Source organism: Pongo pygmaeus, chromosome 8, assembly GCF_028885625.2.
Source record: "Pongo pygmaeus isolate AG05252 chromosome 8, NHGRI_mPonPyg2-v2.0_pri, whole genome shotgun sequence".
In the NCBI taxonomy this organism is placed as follows: Eukaryota; Metazoa; Chordata; class Mammalia; order Primates; family Hominidae; genus Pongo; species Pongo pygmaeus.
In genome coordinates this window covers 112000935-112023909 of record NC_072381.2, presented here as the reverse complement: position 1 = coordinate 112023909, position 22975 = coordinate 112000935, and the positions used below count along the sequence as shown (strand labels likewise).

Here is a 22975-nt window from a genome sequence, read left to right as displayed (position 1 = left end):
CCTGTCCCCTAATTTCTAGGTCTGTTTACTCCGTTGAGGGGAATAGTCCAAAGAGCTGTTGCCTTGAAGAGAGAAACTTGGAAAGCCTGCTTAGTCAGCCATGGAAGTCTATTCCTGATTGCTGATGCTGTGGCTGCTACATAAGATTATTGTTGATATGTGGACACATTGCCATTCCTGAGCATACCTTGTCACATGGGATCCCAGTTAAAGAATAAATCACCATTTTGGGGCTGCCTGTGTCTATTGATGAAGAGTCACAGTGGTTAATATACAGCCACCAATGAGGTCTGTCAGCCTGGAAGTCTGGTATAATCCCTGTTCACTGGAGATCAGGAAATCTAGGCTGCCACCACTACTACTTTTTCAGAAGCAGTTTCTCTGGATGCAGGGGTAGAAGAATCTCTCTCTACCCTAATTGTTAAGCCATGCCATCGTATCCCTGTATCTTCATGTTAGAGATCTATAGTTACATAGCTCTTTTAATTTACACACATGAACATAACACATATAGCTGTTTTGTCATTGCATACCTACATTACTAAGGTGGTGGATTGGGAAGATTTTAAGTCTTAGCCATATACTTTACCCAGAATTAGCCCCCTTCTGCATCCCCAAGGCTTCCTTCATTTCCTGCTTCATTAAGTCTAGTGTCATTGTAACAAGGCAGTATTTTCCCTTGAAAGCAAATGCACATAGCACAAGCCAAGAAATTAAACTATTTATGCTTTTTTTTCTTGTGAGTGCAAATGAGGACCACCGTTGCTCAATGACAATAACACCCCCTGGGGTACAAGAAGACCTAGAGTTCCAGTTTCACCTTGGTTGCATGTGATAACTACCATGACAAAAAGGAAGAGGAGGTTTCACAAAAAGCATGATTTTGAAGCTGATTTTTTTTTTTAAAGGATGAGTAGAAGTTTGCCAGTAGGAAAGAGCATCCCGGGCAGAATGAACAGCACAGGCAAAAGAAGGCATTTAGTCTACAGAATGGCTTGGCTCAGGGCGCGTGTCAGGCCATGGAATGAGCCGATGCTAGAAAAATGCATTGAGGTCAGGTCGTGGATCTTTACTTTAAACCTGAACTTTACTCTTTAGAATAAGCCCATGGGAAATTTTGAATGATTTTAAGAAAGGAATTGACATAATTGGGTTTGATCTTAAGATGACCTTGGCAATAAGAACGTCACTTTTATTTTGGGGGAACTTGAAATATCATAGCAAGTTAATATTTGATACTTGAATACTTTTTTCTAACTTTTTATATTTTAATATTTATTAAGTTGTAAATGTGCCAAAATCTATGCTAAGCCCTTCTCAATGCATTGTCTCATTTAATCTTCCCAAGAACTTTAGGAAAAGATTCCATAATTATCCCTAATTTGTAGGCAAAGAATCAAAGATTTGAGAGAGGATGGGTAAATTGCCCAAATTCATAGAGTAAGAGAATGAATTTAAACTCAGACAATTTGGTTCTACAACACTAGTTTTAACCTTCAGGTCAGTAGTGTTTATTTATTTTCTTGAAAAAAATACACACACATACACACACACACACACGCATACACACACATATATAGTGTTATATATTTTTGAGATATATAATATATTTATTTTATATATTATTTCAATACCTTTTGGAGTACAAGTGGTCTTTGGTTACATGGATGGATTGTGTAGTGATGAAGTCTAAGATTTTAGTGCATCCGTCATCTGAGTAGCATACGTTGTATCCAATATGTAGTTTTTTCTCTCTCACCCTCCTTCTTCCCTCACCCTTTCTGAGTCTCCAAAGTTCATTATACCACTCTCTATGCCTTTGTGTACCATAGCTTAGCTCCCACTTATAGGTAACAACATGTGGTATTTGATTTTCCATTCCTGAGTTACTTCATATAGAATAATGGCCTCCAGCTCCATCCAAGTTGCTGCAAAAGACATTATTTCATTCTTTTTTATGACTGAGTAGTATTCCATGGTATATATACACCACATTTCCTTTATCCACTCATCAGCTGATAGGCACTTAAGTTGGTTCCATATCTTTGCAATTGTGAATTGTGCTGTGATAAACATACATGTACAGGTGTCTTTTTGATATAATGACTTCTTTTCCTTTTGGTAGATACCCAGTAGTGGGATTGCGGGATTGAATGGTAGATCTAATTTTAGTTATTTAAGAAATCTCCATTCTGCTTTCCATAGACATGGTACTAATTTGTACTAATTTACATTCCTACCAGCCATATATAAGCGTTCCCTTTACAGCACATCCACACCAACATCTATTGTTTTTGACTTCTTAAATTTGTAGTCTTTAAACTTGGCTGCAAACTAGCATCACCAGGGGAACCTGAAAACAAAAACAAACTAATCCCCATAATTCTCAATTAAATCAACATTTCTGGTTGCAGAGCCTGGGTATCCATCTATTTTAAAAGTACCCCCAGCTAATTCCAAAGGGTAGACAGGGTAGAGATCTACTAAGCTACTAAGCTACTGTCACCTTAATATACACTGAATACTCAAAAACATCTGTATTTTGCCATCACCACCTCAAAATGTCAAAAAAAAAAAACTACTAAATAGAAAAGTCACAGATTACAAAGACTTTTAATGCTTCCTTCCAGTTTTACTTTCACAAAGAAAAATATTGCCTTCATCTTTTTTCTTTTCTTTTTTCTTTTTTTGAGAAAGAATCTCGCTGTGGAGTGCAGTGGTGCAATCTCAGCTCACTGCAAGCTCCGCCTCCCAGGTTCATACCATTCTCCTGCCTCAGCCTCCCGAGTAGCTGGGACTACAGGCGCCCGCCAGCAAGCCCAGCTAATTTTTTTGTATTTTTAGTAGAGACAAGGTTTCACTGTGTTAGCCAGGATGGTCTCGATCTCCTGACCTCGTGATCCACCCGCCTCGGCCTCCCAAAGTGCTGGGATTACAGGCATGAGCCATCGCGCCCAGCCTATTGCCTTCATCTTTTTTAAGATTTCCAGGTAGCAAAGAAGCAAAGTCAGAGAGGGTAGGGGCAAAAAGGAAAACGTGACAGAGGCATATCAAGATAGGGAGGAAGAGAATAGCTGAAATTGGGGTTGTTGGAGTAGTAAGATCCTATCTACTGGTGAGCCATCAGTAATATCAAAGGCACATTTGCAGAATGTTTCCTTTTCAGTAATTGTACAAAGACTCCCTTGCCATTACAAAGCACTCTTCTTCTTGGCAGATTGAAGAATGCTTTACCAACTAAATGCATCCCAGTAATATTCAGAGCGCAGGTCCAACATAATCATAAGTTGCCTTGTTATTACAGAGGTAGCAGCCCCATTTAATAACATATTAAATGCATTATTCATTTATGTAACTCAGACCCAGGGACAGCTGCTGGGATGAAAATAGAACCATTCTGTAATGCAAAAAGCAGGTGTGTGCTTACTTGAGTAAATGAACTCTGTATTACGGCACAATTTTCTTCTAAATTTCAGGGACAGGTCTGGTAGGGCTAATGTGATGCCATTTTCATACAGGAAATAAAATGGTTTCAGAATGGTTTTTAATGAGCATTTAAAAAAATTACCAACAGCCTTTTCTGTGGCATAGTCCCAGGGGGATGGATTCGTGCTTTGGATTTAAGCAGAACTCCTGTTATTGCAGGATTCAGGAAAGCCTAAGGTAATGATTGATCAGAACAGTGACAAACAAAAGAATATTCTCTAGCTGATGATGCTAGTGGTGATGGTGAAGCCATGTTTCTATAGCTGCCCACCAAGAGAGAATCACAGGTGTGCTTGGATGCTAAGTGATTAAAAATCATAACCTGACTTCAGTTTGCACAGTGCCTCGCCTCTGAAACCTGTAGACAGTCTCTGATGCATGGTGAAACTCACTGAGATGCCACAATTAACTTGGGTGGCATCGCTGGTCATTTTTTTGCTACTATTGCTGGTACCAGGATGCTGTCATACACCAGTGTCTACATTTTGTGTTTTATTTCCTTCTCTCTCTCACCTGCCCTTATTTTCTCTTTTACATATACTTATAAGCAACTACAAAGGATTTTTTAAAAAATAAATATCAGATGAGGCCAGGCGTGGTGGCTCATGTCTTTAGTCAGCACTTTGGGAGGCTGAGGTGGGCAGATCACTTGAAGCCAGGAGTTTGAGACCAGCCTGGCCAATCTCTACTAAACGCCATCTCTACTAAAAATACAAAATTTTGCCATTCGTGGTGGCACATGCCTGTAATCCCAGCTACTCGGATGGCTGAGGCAAGAGAATCGCTTGAACCCGGGAGGTGGAAGCTGCAGTGAGCCAAGTAAAGCCTGGGCAACAGAGCGAGACTGTCTCAAAAAAAAAAAAAAAAATCAGATGGACTGATGTTCAAATTATTTAGGCATAAAAATGACCAACCAGAATGGGCAGTTATCTCATGTCTGGAGCAGAGTTTTTTTGACTCCCTCATGGGCTAGGTGTTAACCGATAAGTTGCTGAATTGTGAGAAGCAAGGACTCTTAAGGACAGGGATCAGCATAACTGGGTTGGTGAGTGAGATGCTTGGAGGGTTTGTGGACGTGGTAATAACCAATTATTATGCAGATATTTCCACATTTAAACTGGTACAGTTACTGGTACGGACCTCCTGATTACCAGCTTTGAATCAGGAGGCCACACAAGGAGGCCCTCAAGGAGCTTGAATTTCACACAGTCACACCAGGAAGAAAATCATACAAGGTATAAAGAATTCCTATCAAGTAAATCATAAGGATTCTTTTAAGGGTTTAGAGGGAGGGATAATCTTACTCCATTTAAAGCAGCAGTGCAGTAGTAAAGAGGGGATGTGTGCTAGAGACAAATTGTCTAGGGTCCTGGCTATTTGATCTTGAGAAAACTAGTTGGCACCTATGAATCTCAATTCTTCCATCTGTTTATTGGGAATAATTACAACATCTTCCTTATTATGGATACTTCTGAAGATAAATGAGTTAATTTATGTAAAGAACTTAGCACCATAGTTAGGACATAGTAAGCACTCTCTAAATATGAAATTCCTGCCATTTTACTCTTATATTCAGGGAAATTGTCTTAGAGAAGACAAGAAGTAAGCTGTACCTTAAAGGGTGGGCAAATTTTAGGCAGCTGCTAGGGCATGCAGGAGGACATTGAAGCAGAAAGAGAGAGAGAAAAACAGAAGTACTCTCAAGAAGGTTAAAAAGAGAATGGACATGGGCTTATGAGGGAGAAAAAGTCCAGGAAAGTAGAATAAAATTAGCTAGTGGAGGGCTTCATGCCCAGGATTACAGAATTTATAGCTATCCTAAGGTCATATGAAGTCCGTGAAGGTTTTGAACAGACTTTCAGAATTAATTAATATTAATTAATATTAATTAATAATATTAAATAGAAATAATTGGTAATATTTTATGAGCACTTGCAGAGTATTAGGATACTTTTAAGTACTCTGTGTACATTAACCCATTTAATTCTTACATTTAACATATGAGATAAGCATTAATAATTGACATTGTAGTGATCTATAGTGTGCAACGTACTTTTCCAGGCAGTATCTCCTTTGACTTTCTCGCAGAGGAAAGGACATTCACTAGACTTAAACGCATTGGAAAACTATGCCAGTTTTGTACATAAAGGTTTTCTGGAATCCAGCTGCATACATTCTTTTATGTGTTGGCTGTGTTCACCTTCATACAGTAAGTGCAGAGTTAAGTAGTTGTGACAAAGTCTACATAACCTGCAAAACTGAAACATTCACTATCTGGCTCTTTATATAAAAAGTTTGCTGACCTCTGGTCTAGAAGAATGGAAAGTAAGCTTTGATTGCTTTTTATTTGGGCTCTACCACTAACTCTAGGCAAGTAAACTTGGGAAATCAAATATATACATACATAAAGTGGTTGCTACAGACCCAACAGTGTAAAACGATAATGGCTAGATAACACTGAACCTCAAACATCTTAAGGGTTTGTCATCCTAAAATTGCAAATTTTAATTTACTATGAATCCGTTAAATTATATAGGTTAACTTTATAGAATAATTTTTTCCTGTTAAAGCTAAAACAAGAAATAAGCAAAAGAGCATCAATCTGCAAAAACTGAAGTCTCTTTAATGTGAAGTTTGATCATTTAACCATTATAACCTCTCATGAAAGACTGAGTAAACATATCAAATTTAGCCAGGGTTTTCTGTGCTACACCATTACTGTAGCAGTCTCTATGAGATCTATGAATGTTGAGTCATATATCTATCATAATCTATTCTTTCTCTGAATTGTAAATTCGTTTGCAATATTTATTACTCATTCTAGTCCTTAATTATATAGCCTTTGAATTATCTCCTAGATTAGCCACCTGTGTCTCTCTAACTAGCTTATAAACTTAGTGAGAGTAGGGGCTATATCTTCTATTTCTGTGCATTTCCCACAACTCCAAAATGAAGTGATTCGTTAATTTAATAGATGAATAAAACTCAGTTACAATGCTAGTAATAGATACAACGTGTGACCATGATTATCTCTCTGTTGGGTGCTTTATATGAATTAACCCTACTCCTCATAGTAGCATGAAAGATGGTTAGGTGCTTACTGATGGTCTTCAGGGGTAGGCACTATGTCTAATTTTAAAAAGTGGGAATGATTCACATTATAATGAGCTGGTTTACGACTTGAGCTTTTTTTCCATTTAGGTACAGGAAGGTGGTTTCCAATAATTGCACTGATGGAGTAAGGGAACAGTACACTGCCAAACCGCAGAAGTGCCCAGGGAAGGCCCCGCGGGGGCTGCGGATAGTCACGGCTGATGGAAAGCTGACAGCGGAACAAGGACACAACGTCACTCTCATGGTGCAATTAGAAGAGGTAGGACTGATTCCTATCTCCCCCCTACTTTCTAGGGCCAGTGATTTTTCTTTCTTTTTTTTTTTATTATTATACTCTAAGTTTTAGGGTGCATGTGCACAATGTGCAGGTTAGTTACGTATGTATACATGTGCCATGTTGGTGTGCTGCACCCATTAACTCGTCATTTAGCATTAGGTATATCTCCTAATGCTATCCCTCTCCCCTCCCCCCACCCCACAACAGTCCCCAGAGTGTGATGTTCCCCTTCCTGTGTCCATGTGTTCTCATTGTTCAGTTCCCATCTATGAGTGAGAACATGCGGTGTTTGGTTTTTTGTCCTTGCGATAGTTTACTGAGAATGATGATTTCCAATTTCATCCATGTCCCTACAAAGGACATGAACTCATCATTTTTTATGGCTGCATAAATAAACCATGGTTTTGTTTGCATATCTTTTTCAACTTTCTCTATTTTAGTTGCTATTTAAAAGTTTTTATTTTACTTTTAGTTACTTGTTTTTCTTTTATTATCACTTCACCTTCCCTGATCTATTTCTTTAATTACTTACATTTCACTACAAGTTATTCTTCACTCATACTTAATCTCTTACTTTTGGAGGATCTGTTGGATTTAATCTTGCCTTATTGGCACTTTTAGCAAAATCCATTTTCTCAGAATACATAAATAATATTCCTGAAATAATTTAATACATACACATACTAAACTAACCTAAGAGATGCTAATACTTTCATCCCCTCTCAGCCTGCAGGGTTTTCTTTTCCAAGGGCAACACAACGGTCATGCATATAGCACTGAGGCCAATGTAAACATAATTGAGTGTAATTTCTTTGGCAGTTAAGAGTTTGTATTGTGTAGCACCTCAGGGATATCATTAAAAGCATACATTATTATTTGCCAGATTATGGTTTTCTGAAATGTCTGAAATTTCTATGGTGGATAAGATGAAATTTATCTTATATATTTTAGAATATACACAGGAATTCTGTAATCTTGTAAATAAGGAAGATGGTCTCCAAAGGATAAGTGCTTACATTAAATCATCTTAGTTATTAAACCAAGCAGTCCTATCCTCAGTCACGTTTTCTGGGTACCTAATTATGGTTACCATTGTGTAAAGCCCTGTAAATATGAAGGAATTTTAAAGGCTAACAATGACACCCAGGATTAAAATATATAATATTGACTTCCAACTTCCTCTGCTGATAGTCCAGGGACCCTCAGTTTTTACCATGTATAAGAAAATCACCTGGAGAGCATTTGGAAACACAGTTTTCTTGGCCACATCCTTAAAGATTCTGATTCAGTAGGTTGGAGTAGGGCCCAAGAATATACATTTCTAACAAGTTCACAGGTTGTGCATTGTGCATTGTGCTTCAGGAAAAACAAAACAATGGCAAGGCTAGGGGTATAGAGAAGTTGGAGGCTCTGGAGTGTGACAAGAAGGTGGAAAGATGAAGCAATTATGATTGCTTTGTCAGGTTTGATGAAAATTTTTAGTATTTTGATTCTCATAGGAAAAATAACTGTGAAATAACGAGTTTGAAACTCTAGCTCAAATGATGTGCATATCTCTGGTCCAAGGGCCATTTACAGACTGTGTAACCCAATACTCCTTTCCTGATTATCTCCTTAATGAGTGCCTCTCAATTATATCCAGTCTTCTAAATACTAAGATGCCCAAAAATTCTTCAGTTGGAACTAGAAAAACACAGGCCAATTCAGGCAAATTGGAGTTGCTCATATTTCACGTAAATAAACTCTGGGGATTTCTGCTTGAGACTATGACAGATTAGCCTGCAGTAAACCAAATATATGTGTATATATTTAGAGCAAGAGGGACAGAGAGAGAGAGAGAAGAAGAAGAAGGAAAATGAAGAGGAGGAAAAGGAGGACTAGGAGTTGAGAGAGCTATCAAGAGGATTGAGAAGCTAAAATTCCTTTCATAAGAGATGGGAAATTGACTGCAGTGAGTCCAACATTTTATGCTATATTTTCCTTTCGAGAACTTTAGCAATTCATATGCCACACTATAGAGGAGGTTCAGATTTCAGATTTCCAGTAAAAGGCCAAGTAGAAAGTGTTGGCTAAACAGGTGTTAATAAACTCACAAGGCTTGGGAGATAAAAATTGGACTTTGAGGATATTCCAAAGCTGGAACCAATGAGGTCATGTCCCAGGGAGAAGGAAAGCACAGGGAAGCAGCACACATACAGGGCCTTTTTCCTCCCTGAGGTATTTCATGATACCTAAGTAACACAGGACACATAGAAAGCACTCAATAAGAGGCTGAGAAGTTAAAGTTTTTAGCAGTATCACCCTTCGGGGTGATAAAAATTTGAATTCAAGACCTATCAAGGAGGAGGGCACTGGTGAACTATCTAAGACTTGGTTCTTGGAACTTCTGGAAATCTCTATCCTAGGAGTAAAGGCAAACCCAAATTAGAACAAGCCCTCTGTACCCAGAAATCCAATCTGAAATCACTTCAGTTTCTGAATCGATTAGAGTGATTCTCTTCAACTCTAAAATGATTGTTAGAAACCAAAGTAAACCTTCTTTAGTGGAAAATAACATAAACCAGAGCTTTACCTAATATTTTTCATATAAAATATTGGACATTTAGAAAAATCCAAGTATATCAAGATAAAGGACCAAGAGGGGGGAAAAACAGAAAAGAACAACAGTTGGATGATATATAGTGTTTATTTAAGATATCCTGTAAAATAACAATGATTAATATGTTCGTGAATGTGAGAAAAGGTGGAAAATTGAACCCCAGAGTGGTAATCAATAAGAAATACCAAATAGAAATTGTAAAAATAAAGATATAATAACTGATATTAAGAACTTAGATTTACAGCAAATTGAACCCATATGAATAGAAGTTAAATGGAAGAAAGGACAGCAGGAAATATACCATCTACAGCATAAAAGAAAGAAATAGAATATAGAGAAAAAACAGTAAGAGACAAATGGAAAATGATAAAAAGGTCTAACACAGATGCAATTGTAGCCCCAGAAGGAGAGGAGAGAGATAAGGAACCCGAATCATTTTTGAAAAGATAAGGGCTGAGAATTTTCAAAGCCTGATGAAAGATATCAACATATTAACCTATAGATTTAACAGAATCAGTAAACTCAAGAAGAATATGTGCAAAGAAAAATCACTGAGCTATTACATTCAAACTGCTGAAATCTAAAATCAAAGAGAGGTGTTTAAAAAGTCCAGAAGAAAATGGAATTACACCTTTGAAGAGCTGCAGAAAACACAAATGGTTTTTTAGATAAACAATAATAGAGATATTGAAACAAGAAATGTTCCCTTGTCCCCCTAGCAGGCGTGTGATGGGGATGTGGCTCGCTTCTTCAGTGCCCCACTGCTCAAACCTCTAGGGGAGGATACAGGGGCAGGCTGTGGGGGCTCTGACCCCACAGCAGTGTCTAGGGGTGAATGTTTACAGCTCCTGAAGCCCCAGTAGGCATTTGCTACCATGTGCTCTTTCTGTTTTGCCATCTGTAGGCAGCTTGTCTTAACCAGCTCAATTAGACCCTCTACTTTGTCGCAAGGACAACCTGGCTTTCTGTATCCCAGGTTCTTACCTTGGTGCACTGGAAGAATCAGATCACACCTGGGCTTGGAGAGTGAGTGCAAGGTTTTATTGAGCGGAGGTAGCTCTCAGCAGATGGAGGAAGCCAGAAGGGGATGGAGTGGGAAGGTTTTCCACTGGAGTCGGGCCACTGAGTGCCCCAGCTAAACTCCGTATAGTTCTCCTGGTCGGTGGCCTGCTGGCATGCTGGTGCCTGTCAGTGCATTCCTCTCCACGTCCATCTGCCTGTGTGTCTGCTTGCTAGGGTGTCAGGGGTTTTTATAGGCACAGGATGGGGGCATCGCAGGCTAGGGTGGTCTTGGGAAACACAACATTTGGGTGCAAAGGCAGGAGGGCCTGTCCTCACCTAGGTCCCAGGGCACAGGCCTAGGGGTGGAGCCCTAGCCAGGGACCACGCCCTTCCCCCCACCCCCCGCGCCCCTTCCGCTTCCCTATCATTTAAAGGGGCCATTCCCTTCCCTTCCCAGCACTTCCTTCCATAGCAATATCTGTCATGTAAACCAATGTCTATAAAAAGGAATGCTAAAAATAATTCTTCACGCATAAAGAAAATGACCCAGACAGAGGCACACACACACAAAATAATAGAAGGAATGAAGAGCAAGAAAGGGGGTAAATTGAAATTAATAATAACTGTGCAGACCAAGAACGATAATCAGCTGTGGGATTTAAAATATATGTAGCATTAAAATACATTAGAATAATAACACAGTATGTGGAGCGAATTAAATGGAGTTAAAGTAGTTTAAGGTTCATGATACATCTATAAAGAGATAAAAGTACTAATTTGTATTAGACTCCAACATATCCAGAATGTGTGCTTCAATATCTAGAGTAACAACTGAAGAAGTAGTGAGAGAATCTTATCATCAAGCTACTGACAGGGGAATTACAGTAACTTTAAAAGGGTTTCATTAATCCAAAGTAAGACAAGTAAAAGAGAAAAAAAGAATATAATACAGTTGAGACAAATAGAAAACAAATACTAAAATGGTAGATACAGGAATGGTGTGGTGGATCCCAACATTTTGGGAGGCCAAGGTGGGAGGATCATTTGAGTCCAGGAGTTTGAGAGCAGCTTGGACAACTACCAAAAAAAAAAAAAAAATTAAAAAAATAGCCAGGCATGGTGTCATGTGTCTGTGGTCCCAGCTACTTGGGAGGCTAAGGTGAGAGAATCACTTGAGCACAGGAGTTCAAAGCTACAGTCAACCATAATTGCGCCACTGCACTCCAGCCTGGCTGACAGAGCGAGACCCTGTCTCAAACACATTAAAATTAAAATTAAAAAATGGTAGACATATACTCAAATATTATCAATAGTTACATTTTGAAAATTAGTGATTTTTGTCACTTCAGTGCTTTTTGTCAGGCTTAAGAAGTCTTTATCTAAACCAACACTGTGAAAAAAGTCATACCACAAGATTTCCCTTTAGGTTTCACATTAATGTGTATGATTTATCTTGAATAAAACTCTTTCAGGTTTCTATATTTCATCCACATGCATATTCAATTGTCCCAATACCATTGAAAGACTGTTCATTTCACACTGAATTGCTATGAGCCTTTGTCATAAATCAATTGACTGCCTATTTGTGGTTCCATTTCTAGGCACTCTATTCTGTTCTCTTGGTGTGACTTTAAAACCTGTGTTGATTACTAATTGCAAACACATTATATTTTCAGTAGAGTTGGTGTGAGTCTTGATACCTGGACGTATAAATCCTCTACACAAGTAGAAAATTTGTGTGTGTGTGTGTGTGTGTAAAATTCATAATAGCATCAAAATACAAGAAATATTTATACTCAAATCTAAAAACTTATTTTCCATAGCAGTACCCAGAAAACAACACAAATTTGGAAATAAATTTTGAAAAAAACCTGAATGAATGGAGGGATGCACCCTGATCATGGATTGGAAGACTCAGTATTATAAAAAGACATCAATTTTCTTCATATTGACTTGAATTAAAAGCAATCTGAATAAAAATCTCCAGCATGTTTTGTTTATTAAAATTGACAAGATCATAAAATTTACACAAAATTTCAAGACCTGAAGAACAGCAAAGATACTTTTGAAGGTGACTCACAAATTTGGATGACTGACATTACCATATATATGTATACACACACACACACACACATATATATGTGTGTATATTATACATAAGCTGAACAAGGAGAGTCAAGAACATATATACATGCATATATTTTATATATATAGACACACACACCCACTTTATGACAAATGAGACACTGCAGTACAGTGGAGAAATTATGATCTTTTCAATACATGGGTGCTACAATTTTGAATATCCATATGGGAATACAAGAATCTTTATCTCACATAATATACAAACATAATTATAACTGGATTGTCAATCAAAATTTGAAAGCTAATACTAACATTTATGTATTTATTTATTTTTTTTGAGTCTAACTCTGTCGCCCAGGCTGGAGTGCAGTGGCGAGATCTCGGCTCAACTGCAACCTCCGCCTCCTGGGTTCAAGCAATTCTCCTGCCTCAGTCTCCCGAGTAGCTGAAACTACAGGGGCATGCCACCATACCCAGCTAATTTTTGTATTTTTAGTAGAGACAGGGTTTCGCCATGTTGGTCAGGCTCCTCTCGAATTCCTGAACTCAAGTGATCGGCCCACCTCGGCCTCCCAAAGTCCTGGGATAACAGGCTTGAGCCACCATGCCCAACAATACTAACATTTCTAAAAGAAAGCACAGAAGAGTATCTTCATGACCTTGTGTTATGCAAAGACTTTTTTAAAAACAGCAAAGAAAACCCATTAAGTATAAAGGAATTATACTCACAAATTTCTTTATAATTATACTAATTTTATTTTTATTTTTATTTTTTTGAGATGAAGTCTACCTTTGTCACCGAGACTGAAGTGCAAGTGGCATGATCTTGGCCGCCTCCAAGGTTTAAGTGATTCTCCTGCCTCACCCTCCTGAGTAGCTGGGATTACAGGTGCCAGCTACCACATCCAACTAATTTTTCTATTTTTAGTAGAGACAAGGTTTCACCATGTTGGTCAGGCTGGTCTTGAACTCCTGACCTCAAGTGATCTGCCCACCTAAGCCTCTCAAAGTGCTAGGATTTGCAGGCATGAGCCATCATGCCCAGGCTAATTATACTAATTTTAAATAGGACTACATTAAAATTAAGAATTTCTGTTATTTAAGGCATTATTTCGAAAATAAAACATTAAGTCCTAGAGGGGAAAAAGGTATCTGTAATAATACCTTTTCAATAAGCTATTATTATTAAATTAAGCCCTAGAGGGAAAAAAGTATTTGTAATAATACATTATTGAAAAGGTATTATTACAGTAATAAAATAATAAAATTATTTTATTTGTTATGTTTTTTATTGTTATTTTTATTATGCAAAATAAACATAATTTCAATGAGGGAATCATAATTAGAAGAGTATAAATAAATTCTACAAATTAATAAGGGAAATACTGGTAACTCAATAGAAAATGTACAAATGACTCAGAGTAACCAAATAGCCAATAAGCATATGAAAAAATTCTGAACATCCCTATGTAATGCAACTTAATTTATGATAATATATTACTGTGCACCACCAGAAGGTTTATATTTAAAAAGACTAATAATATGCTGGGTGCGGTGGCTTACACCTGTAATCTCAGCACTTTGGGAGGCCAAAGTGGGCAGATCACTTGAAGTCAGGAGTTCAAGACCAGCCTGGCCAACATGGCAAAACCCCATCTCTACTAAAAATACAAACAAAAACAAAACAACAACAAACAAAATGAGCTGGGCATGGTGGCACGTGCCCATAGTCCCAGCTACTTGGGAAGCTGAGGCAGGACAATTGCCTGAACCTAGGAGGTGAAGGTTGCAGTGAGCTGAGATTGCACCACTACACTCCAGCCTGGGTGACAAAGTGAGACTCCCTCTCAAAAAAAAAAAAGACTAATAATACCAGCTGTTATTGACAATGTGGAGCAGCTGGTCATTCATATAATGCTATTTGGAGTGTAGATACATACTGCCATTTGGGACTTGTTTGACATTAACTGCTCTAGCTGAACATGTATACCACCTGTGTCCCGGCGTTTCCACTTTGAAGTATATACTCATCAGAAATGCATACACATACGCACCAGAATGTATGTAAGATAATATGCATTGCAAAAGTATTTGTAAGAGCCCTAACTGGAAACAATCTAAACATTCATGAATAGTAGAATACATAAACTATAGTATATTTACAGAATGGAATGTCATACAGCAATGAAAAAGAACAAACTAAAGCTATATGCAAAAAACTTGGATAAATGTCATATCCATTATTGAGCTAAAGAAGTCAGACTAAAAAGAATATATGTTGCATTATTCTTTTAATTAAAATGCAAAAATAGTCAAAGCTGTTAATAATTCATGGTGACCAGGCGTAGTGGCTCACACTTGTAATCCTGGCACTTTGGGAGGCCAAGGCAGGCAGATCACAAGGTCAGGAGTTCAAGACCAGCCTAGCCATCACAGTGAAACCCCGTCTGTACTGAAAATGCAAAAATTAGCTGGGCGTGGTGGCGGGCACCTGTAATCCCAGCTACTTGGGAGGCTGAGGCAGGAGAATTTCTTGAACCTGGGAGGCAGAGGTTGCAGTGAGCTGAGATCACACCACTGCACTCCAGCCTGGGTGACAGAGCTAGACTCCATCTCAATAATAATAATAATAGTAATAATTCATGATAATAGAAGGGAAAAATTATTGTTAACTTTGGAGGCGGAATGATTGGAGAACTTTGGGTGTACTGGCAGTTTTCAGTTGCTTCATCTGGGTAACAGTTAATGGATGCATTCATTTTGTAAAAATCAAGTTGTATATTTAGTGATATGTACATTTTTAATGTATATTTTACTCAATAAAAAGCTTACTTAAAAATTATTTTAGAAATCCATATAAAATATAGTGCTTTACATTTAGGTCTTTGGGCAAAAAAAGGAAAAATAAGAAAAACCTTTCTGGTACACTTAGGGCCAATCTTCCACCCTGTGTTTACCTGCAAGGTGAATGTGAAGGTTCTCTTCCCGGAGACATGAGGCACCTGATCCTGATACCCAGAGAAGTGTCATCTTTTGAAGCAGCAGATGTTTATACTATGGCAGAGTTCAGAAAGTTTTTTCATTTCTGAGAACACAATATAGCAATATCTGAAACAAGAACTTTCACTTCTGATTAGCTCCAACCTTTGTGCAAATGATAGAGAACACACTTCAGGGACAGACGCCTGGTTCTCATCTGTTCAACTCTGCTTTCCATGTAACAAAGATCATCATCAGGCATCTCACACTAGGTTGAGTGATTTGGGAACAGATTGGGGAATCTGGTTCGAAGATATGTGAATTCATGCCTTCTGGGCACAAGAAGGAAAAAAGATAACAAGTCAGTTCATTCCACTTGAGTGGGCAAAGCTTCAACAGCAGGGATGAAATCTGCTGCCTCCAGCTGTCAGATCTGGTTTCTTGACGCTCTATTCTCCTGGTGCAGAGCACCAAGCCAAGAGCACCATCTTCATATCAGGAGGCTCTGAGGACCTCACATGTGATTGTGTGATGCTGTGCTAATGATTCAGACTCCTCCTTGCAGAAAAAGACCCTCAATTTCTCTGTGACCCTCTGGATTATATATGTAGGCACAGGAGGTGCACATGATTAACAATGAAGAATGAAGAGACACAGAGTGTCTCTGAAAAGCTGAGGAGAATTGACACTCGACACAATGATAATAATGTGATTATCCAACATTTATTGAGCACCACTGTTCCAGTTTGTGAGTGCTTTTTATGAATTATCTCATGTAGATCTTACAGCAACTCTATGCAAATAGGTGTTATTGTCATTTTGTTGTCATTTTATATGAGGCACAGAAAGACAAGTAACTTACCTGAAATCACACAACTGCTAACTATTAGAGCCTAGGGTCTAATCCAGGATCTGTGGTATCTTGTCTTTCTATTGCTTCTATATGGAGAAGGAACCATTTTCTAAGAAGAACTTCACGTAGCTCCTAAGCCTCTGTAGAAACCCATGGCTGGGATTATAAGTAGTCACAAAGATCAAGAAGTAGAAAGAAAAGACCAAATCATCAATGACCAAGCCAGTTTAGCCTGTGGCTCTTATAGTCTTAGACACTAATCAATAAATCTACCAAAATTTTCCTCCTGGCTTCTCTGAGAGTACTAATGGCTTGGGATCCATTCGTGGAAAAACATTTCAGCAAAGAGAGATGAGAAATCCTCTCTGGGTTCCCCCTCTTTGGAAAATGATGCCTTTGTTGAATGCCTAGTGTGCCTGACACTGTTTATCTATTCTAAAGAATATTGCAAAAACATAGGATATGAATGCAGCACCCAAGGAATTTAGAATACATGTATTTCTTCAGAGGCTTGAGTATAAATCAGGCCATAATATTTTTTAATTAAATCCAAAACACAAACAAGAAATCCCTGGCATGTGCCCCTACTGGTAATACATGGTATCTTTATTCTCCTCAAAATCTATGAGTGCATTTCTTATTTGAATTTGATCCTCCTGAATTTACTTTGAAAATAGTGGCTGACTCTTGCCCCATTTCTGGTACCGATTCTTTATAAAAACAGGGATCTTCTGAAGTCAGAAGATCATGCTTCTGATGCCTGTAAAAAGCAAGTCCTCTAGGTACCAAAGAAACCTAAAGGTCCCTGCTAGGTTCTTATATGACATCACAGTGTGATTAATGCAGAGAGGGCAAAAGATTCACCTCCCCAAGTTGTTATAATATTTTTTTATCATGTGAGTACCAAAGCTTGTGCCTCTATCCATGTTAACTCATGGTTCAACTTTCTCCTACAGTCTTGTCTTCCTTTGATGGAGCTAGATTGGGTTGGAGACTGATCTAAGCCTCTTTTTTTTGTCCTAGTTACTTGCATACAAACCCCTCCATGTAATTTCCATCTCCTCTGCATTTCATCTAAACCTTTAGAGACCTGAGGAATCAACTGTCTCAGCAAATAGTTAGATATTTGTATTTATTTATTTGTTCTTTGACAAGCATTTTACCAACTGCCAATTTTATATCATGTACTTTTCATTCATTAGTGGACTTACTTTAGTTTGTGGGAATATATGTTTTGGTTTGACTAGGACCTCTGTTATATTGAGTTTTAAGTAAAAATCTAATGATGTGAAGTAGAAAGTGCCTAACACCTTATATCCATTGGAAACAAAAAAGATTAATAATAAATTATCTAAATATAATAAATTATAATGCAATAATTTATTGCATTATTTTGTAATAATATTTTTGGCATCCGCCAGTAAACTATACATATCTTTAAGGTAAGAATCATGTCACTCCTGATTGCAGTTCCCACATCTCTGTACAATGTGCCTAACATATTGATAGAAACTCAATAAATGTATGTGGACTTGGATAGGCTTCCCCAAGAAGCATAGAGATAAAACTGAAACTTAAAAGGAAAAGACTCTTAACATTTGAAAAACAGTCAAAACATGGTAAAATCTTCATCTGAAATCTAAATCTCTTCCTTAATCCTTTCCTAGTGCATGTCCTAATTCTAGCATAAGAATATAAATGAAAACATGGCTAAAACCAGAGCAAAGAGGAGAACTTCTTATTGACAGAAAATAATCAAAAGCTAGGTACACTGATACTAGTTTGCAATTTTACATACAGTAGTATGTACTCAAGCCAGAAAATTACAGATTTAATATGTGCAAGAAATGGGATTCTTTCCTGCAAATAGCATATGAGGTCACCCTCAAAACCTAGATGACAGAAATACCTCCATAACACAATTCCTCCAAAATCCCACAACTTGGCTCACCTGATATGTTACTCAGAGAGCCACATAACATAGCTATTCTGAGGTTGATGAAAAATTCCAATGTCATCAATACCACCTGCCTCATTTCCTGCTGCTTTTAGGGTTCTCTCCAAGTGTACTCTCATGACAGAACCTTCATTAGCAGCAGAAGGCAAAGGAGCAGTCGTACTTCCATCCCAGACTCACTGTGGCAGATGCAAGAAGAACACATGTGCGTGCACACACAAGCACACACAATACATTTATGCATCATTATTGCCTTAAAAATAAAGAACAATTAATCCAAGAACCAACTGGAAGAGGAGTAGAGAAGTCCATAAAGTTGAGTCTAAGATGCCGAACATTTTCAAACTATGCCTGACTTTTAGAAAGCTGATTGAAGGTGTTTTGCACTGAGACCCAAGCATGCGGTGAGAGGTGGCATCTCTGTGCTTGGAGACTCACTCAAGATGAATGTCCTCTGGACCACTAATGAGAACCTAATGAGCCTATAGACTTTCAACACAATAACTCAGCTTCCCAGAGAAATCCAATGCAAGAACCTGAAGGTGCAGGATAGATGGCAAAGGCCCTAATCAGTCTGAAGAACTCAACAAAACTGATTTGGGAGGCATTCGTTTGAGAGAACTGGTAGGCAGAAGTAGTATCTGCATGTTAAGGAAGATAATTAAATCTGTTTTAAACAGCTGTAAGAATAAAGAGATGCAATTCTCTGCATAATTTAAGACTTTTAAATTAAATCTGAGGCAAGGGATGAAAATTAAAACTTTGATCTGTATCTCATTGTCTTAATACTTCAATTTACATACAAAGACTGAAACTTAATAAGGAAAATTCATGATTATCACTTTTGTGAGATTTAACTCCAAAACGTGAGGACTGTGTCCTCATTAGACAGGTTTCAATGATGCGTAATTTCACATACATTGAAAGACTTATGGGAGCATTAAAATACCCACAGTGTAATAACACTTCATAAGTATTGCAGGATGCTGTCAGCCATCAGATGGTAGAGAAAATGGCTGTTGATAAAAATTTCTGCAAGATACTCACTTGTCTGAATTCATGACAGAATTTGACCTGCTTTTTCATCTGGAGAAAAGGCTATTTGGAGCCTTTAGTGGTGGCACAAAGGGTTAATAAGCAGTGTTATGTTGAGGCAGGCATCAGTTTCTTTCTTTTTCTTTCTTGTGTGTGTGTGTTTTTTTTTTTTTTGAGACACACCATGTTGCCAGGCTGGAGTGCATTGGCGTGATCTTGGCTCACTGCAACCTCCACCTCCTGGGTTCAAGCGATTCTCCTCCCTCAGCCTCTCGAGTAGCTGGGGTAACAGGCACGTGCCACCACGCCCAGCTAATTTTTGTATTTTTCGTAGAGACGGAGTTTCACCATGTTGGCCAGGATGGTCTCGATCTCCTGACCTCGTGAGGCAGGTGTCAGTTTCTAAGCCAGCTTAGCTCTGAAGTAGATGCCTCAACTGTTTTCTCCTTCCATACAAAGGAGTGGAAGCTGATTTCAATGAGCCTTAGAGATTTGAGGCTTTCTCCTATGTTATTCTTTACTCCATTCAGTATTATTCTCTTTGATTCTAGCAAGGTAATTGAGCCACTTCATTTCCTCTCACTTTTTGTTGTTGAAGGAAATGAGGCAGGCAATATAGGTTGTCTTTAGCCAGAAGCCTAATGTCTGAAGTTCAAGTTGGATTGGTTAGCAACTCTTTCTAAGGCTCCACTTCTCTCTCCCCTCAGAACTAATCCACATATATTGGAGTATTGCTGTTCTTTAGGGTCTCAAAGAAAAGATATTTGCTAAGAACTTTAGTCTGACTTAGATACCTGGCTCATTACTGACAGTTCCAGTTCAGCAAACATCCCAGAGGCTAGATTCATGAAACAGTCTTCAGTTTGGATTTTCAATCTCCTAGTCTGCCTACTTGAGGCCCTGACAATACTAATGTCCCACTTCATCCACATGGGTGGTCACCACCCCTGAATCAGGGTTTCACCACACCATGCAATCCTCGCCTGAGTGAGTAACTTCCTCAGGCTTCTGGCTTTGCACTTTGCCATTGATTATTCCATGACCCTCTGCTCAGCTGCTCAGTCCTCAAGCTGGTCTACCATTAATGTGCAGTGGTAAGTCTCTACCTATGACAGCAGCACTTGAATCAGTTCTGCATCTTTACCTGAGATCTGAGCTTATCTCAGCAGCTCAAATTGATGTTAGAACATATATATATATGTGGATGCACAATAATGCCAATAACAAGAATAATAGAATTGTAAAAATCACAGATTATCTGACTTGGAAGTGACAATAAAGATCATCAGGTCTTACCATCTTTAATTTACAGGTAGAGAAATTGATGTCCAAATAAACAATGTTTTTTGAAGGACACAAAACTAGGTCTTCTAATACCCAGGTTGCCACCTGACTTTTGTAGGGCACCTCTTTCACATACAGCACCTCTTTAAAATAAATTTCACAACAACCTAATAATTTAGAAGGGGAATGAAGTGACTTCCAGGGCAAGAAGTCATATATCCATTTCATAGAAGAGGTCTTATGACTTGGTGAAGACCACCAAGTGATACTAGGTATAAAAGTTTAAGCTATTTAAACATGTTGACTGCATAATGCTAAAAATAGTATAGTGATTCCAGTGTTATAGGGGTGGTATCTGTGTCCATGTGCATTCTCATTGATTAAAATGATATTCACCAATATGTTAACAAGGTAATCTGTGGGTGATATAATTATGGGTGGTTTTAATTTTCTTTGTCATTATTTTATGTATTTGTATATTTTCCCAACGAATATACCATGCCTTTTTTTTCTCTTTTTTTTTCTTTCTTCTAATAAAGCTAACATATTTCTGTTACATATTTTACTACAAGGAAACCTGGTTCTATAGAGATTTATTCCTAAAGGAAACTTCCTACTATTTTTAAAGTATATATAGTTTTGTTCTAATTACATAGCTGAATGTCTTTATGAGTGAATTCCAAAAGTCATTCAAAAGCATTTATGTCATTTGGCAGCCCCCTAGTTTTCTAGCCAGAGCCTGCTGATATAATTCCTACAGCCACCATGCAGTGGTAACAGTATAGCAGTGTCCTTTATTATCTAAAAAGTGCTTCCAAAGTGCAATGGGTCAAGGTTCTGAACCTCTCTGTACCACAATATCTAGAGGGAGTACAGAGGCCCCAGCTCATAGTCATTATCTGCTTACACAAGCTAAGTATTCCTCCCGTCTTATGTATTCTGTTCCATTTTAAACCAGACACCAAGTACAGAAGACATAAAAGGGAAATTTGGGATTCAGTCAAATACATGGTACTATCACCCATTTCTAAAGGAAGGACCAAACCACTTTGTGATGTTCCTATTGGAATGTCTTGATCTGGGCATTAGATCCAGAAGTATTTGGGTATTTAGTTAGGCAAGTCCCAAGGATGTGAGTCCTCATAGAAGGGCCTGAAAAAACAGCCATCTTCATTTCATCTGAGAGAAAGTGAAATGTCATAAATCTAGGCAAATGATTTGATGTGTTCAAAGTGTGCTGTCTCTGAAATTCATGGCCTTGACAGATCTGAGTTCTCTAGAAAAATTGTAAAACCTTCTGCACTATCCTCTTCACTGTGGCGACTCTTCATCCCCCAGGTCAGAGCATCTAAGGTCACTGTAGGTTTTGCTTGCAGAGAAGCTCAGGAGGTCTGCACATTTGGAGAAAGACATGTGCTTTAGAAAACCATCTTTGAATAGGCAAGGGGAGAAGACTGACAATACTCCGTAATTATGCATGGATTTGGATGTTTTTGAGTCATCTTCCAGAGCTCAGTTTTGAAAGTGAAGAAACACCTATAGGGCATGATTCAAACCAGACATCCTGGGAACACTCTGTCCTAGCTGCTCTGGTGAGGAAACTTTGGCTTTCAGCAGTGCCAGCACCTCTTGGAAGAGAAGCCAGAGAAGACAAAGAGCTTGCTTGGGAGCAGAAGATAGGGCATGTGCAGCTGCCTTTTATCCTAGACTGGTTTTTAACTGTTCTAGAAAAGCTCAGTTTACTATTATAAAATGTCACACAAGAAGGTCCAACACAGTTACAACAGTTGTTTACTGATTAGTCATCTCAGACTTTGTCAAACACTCACACCACCAGGAATCCTCACAAACACATTTTGTAGCTTCTGGGGTATTTTACAGAGCCTGGCATATTACACTGGGATCATCTTACATCACTTTTGCATTCCTCTAAAGGGTTGTAGTTAGCGAAGCTTACAAAGTTCTTTGGTTTCACACATCAGTGAATTCATTCTTTAGCATCCATCTGGGAATGAGCACCACAGAGTAGTTTGAGTGTTTTCTGTGAACGAGTTGTGAGAGTGCTGGACTCGGAGTTAAGAACAGCCTGATTCAAACTAGTCTTGTGACTCTAGGCAAATCTGAACAGGTTTGAGTTCCTTCAGGGTTGAAGATTGATATGGTTTAGCTCTGTGTCCCCACCCAAATCTCATCTTGAAATGTAATCCCTATAATCCCCAGTGTTGAGGGAAGGACCTGGTGGAAGGTGATTGGATCATAGGGGTGGTTCCCCCATGCCATTTTCATAATAGTGAGTTCTCAGAG

The 22975-nt window shown here is 38.3% G+C and overlaps 1 protein-coding gene across 5 annotated transcripts in view; it reads left to right on the top strand.

The window, feature by feature from the left end:
- SORCS1 (sortilin related VPS10 domain containing receptor 1) overlaps positions 1-22975 on the top strand; it is a 589960-nt gene that overhangs the window by 503923 nt on the left and 63062 nt on the right. For all 5 annotated transcript variants that reach the window (XM_054503115.1, XM_054503113.1, XM_054503114.2 and 2 more), the window contains exon 18: positions 6688-6859. In XM_054503115.1, the coding sequence (XP_054359090.1) occupies positions 6688-6859 (172 nt within the window). The remainder of the gene's footprint in view (positions 1-6687; positions 6860-22975) is intronic.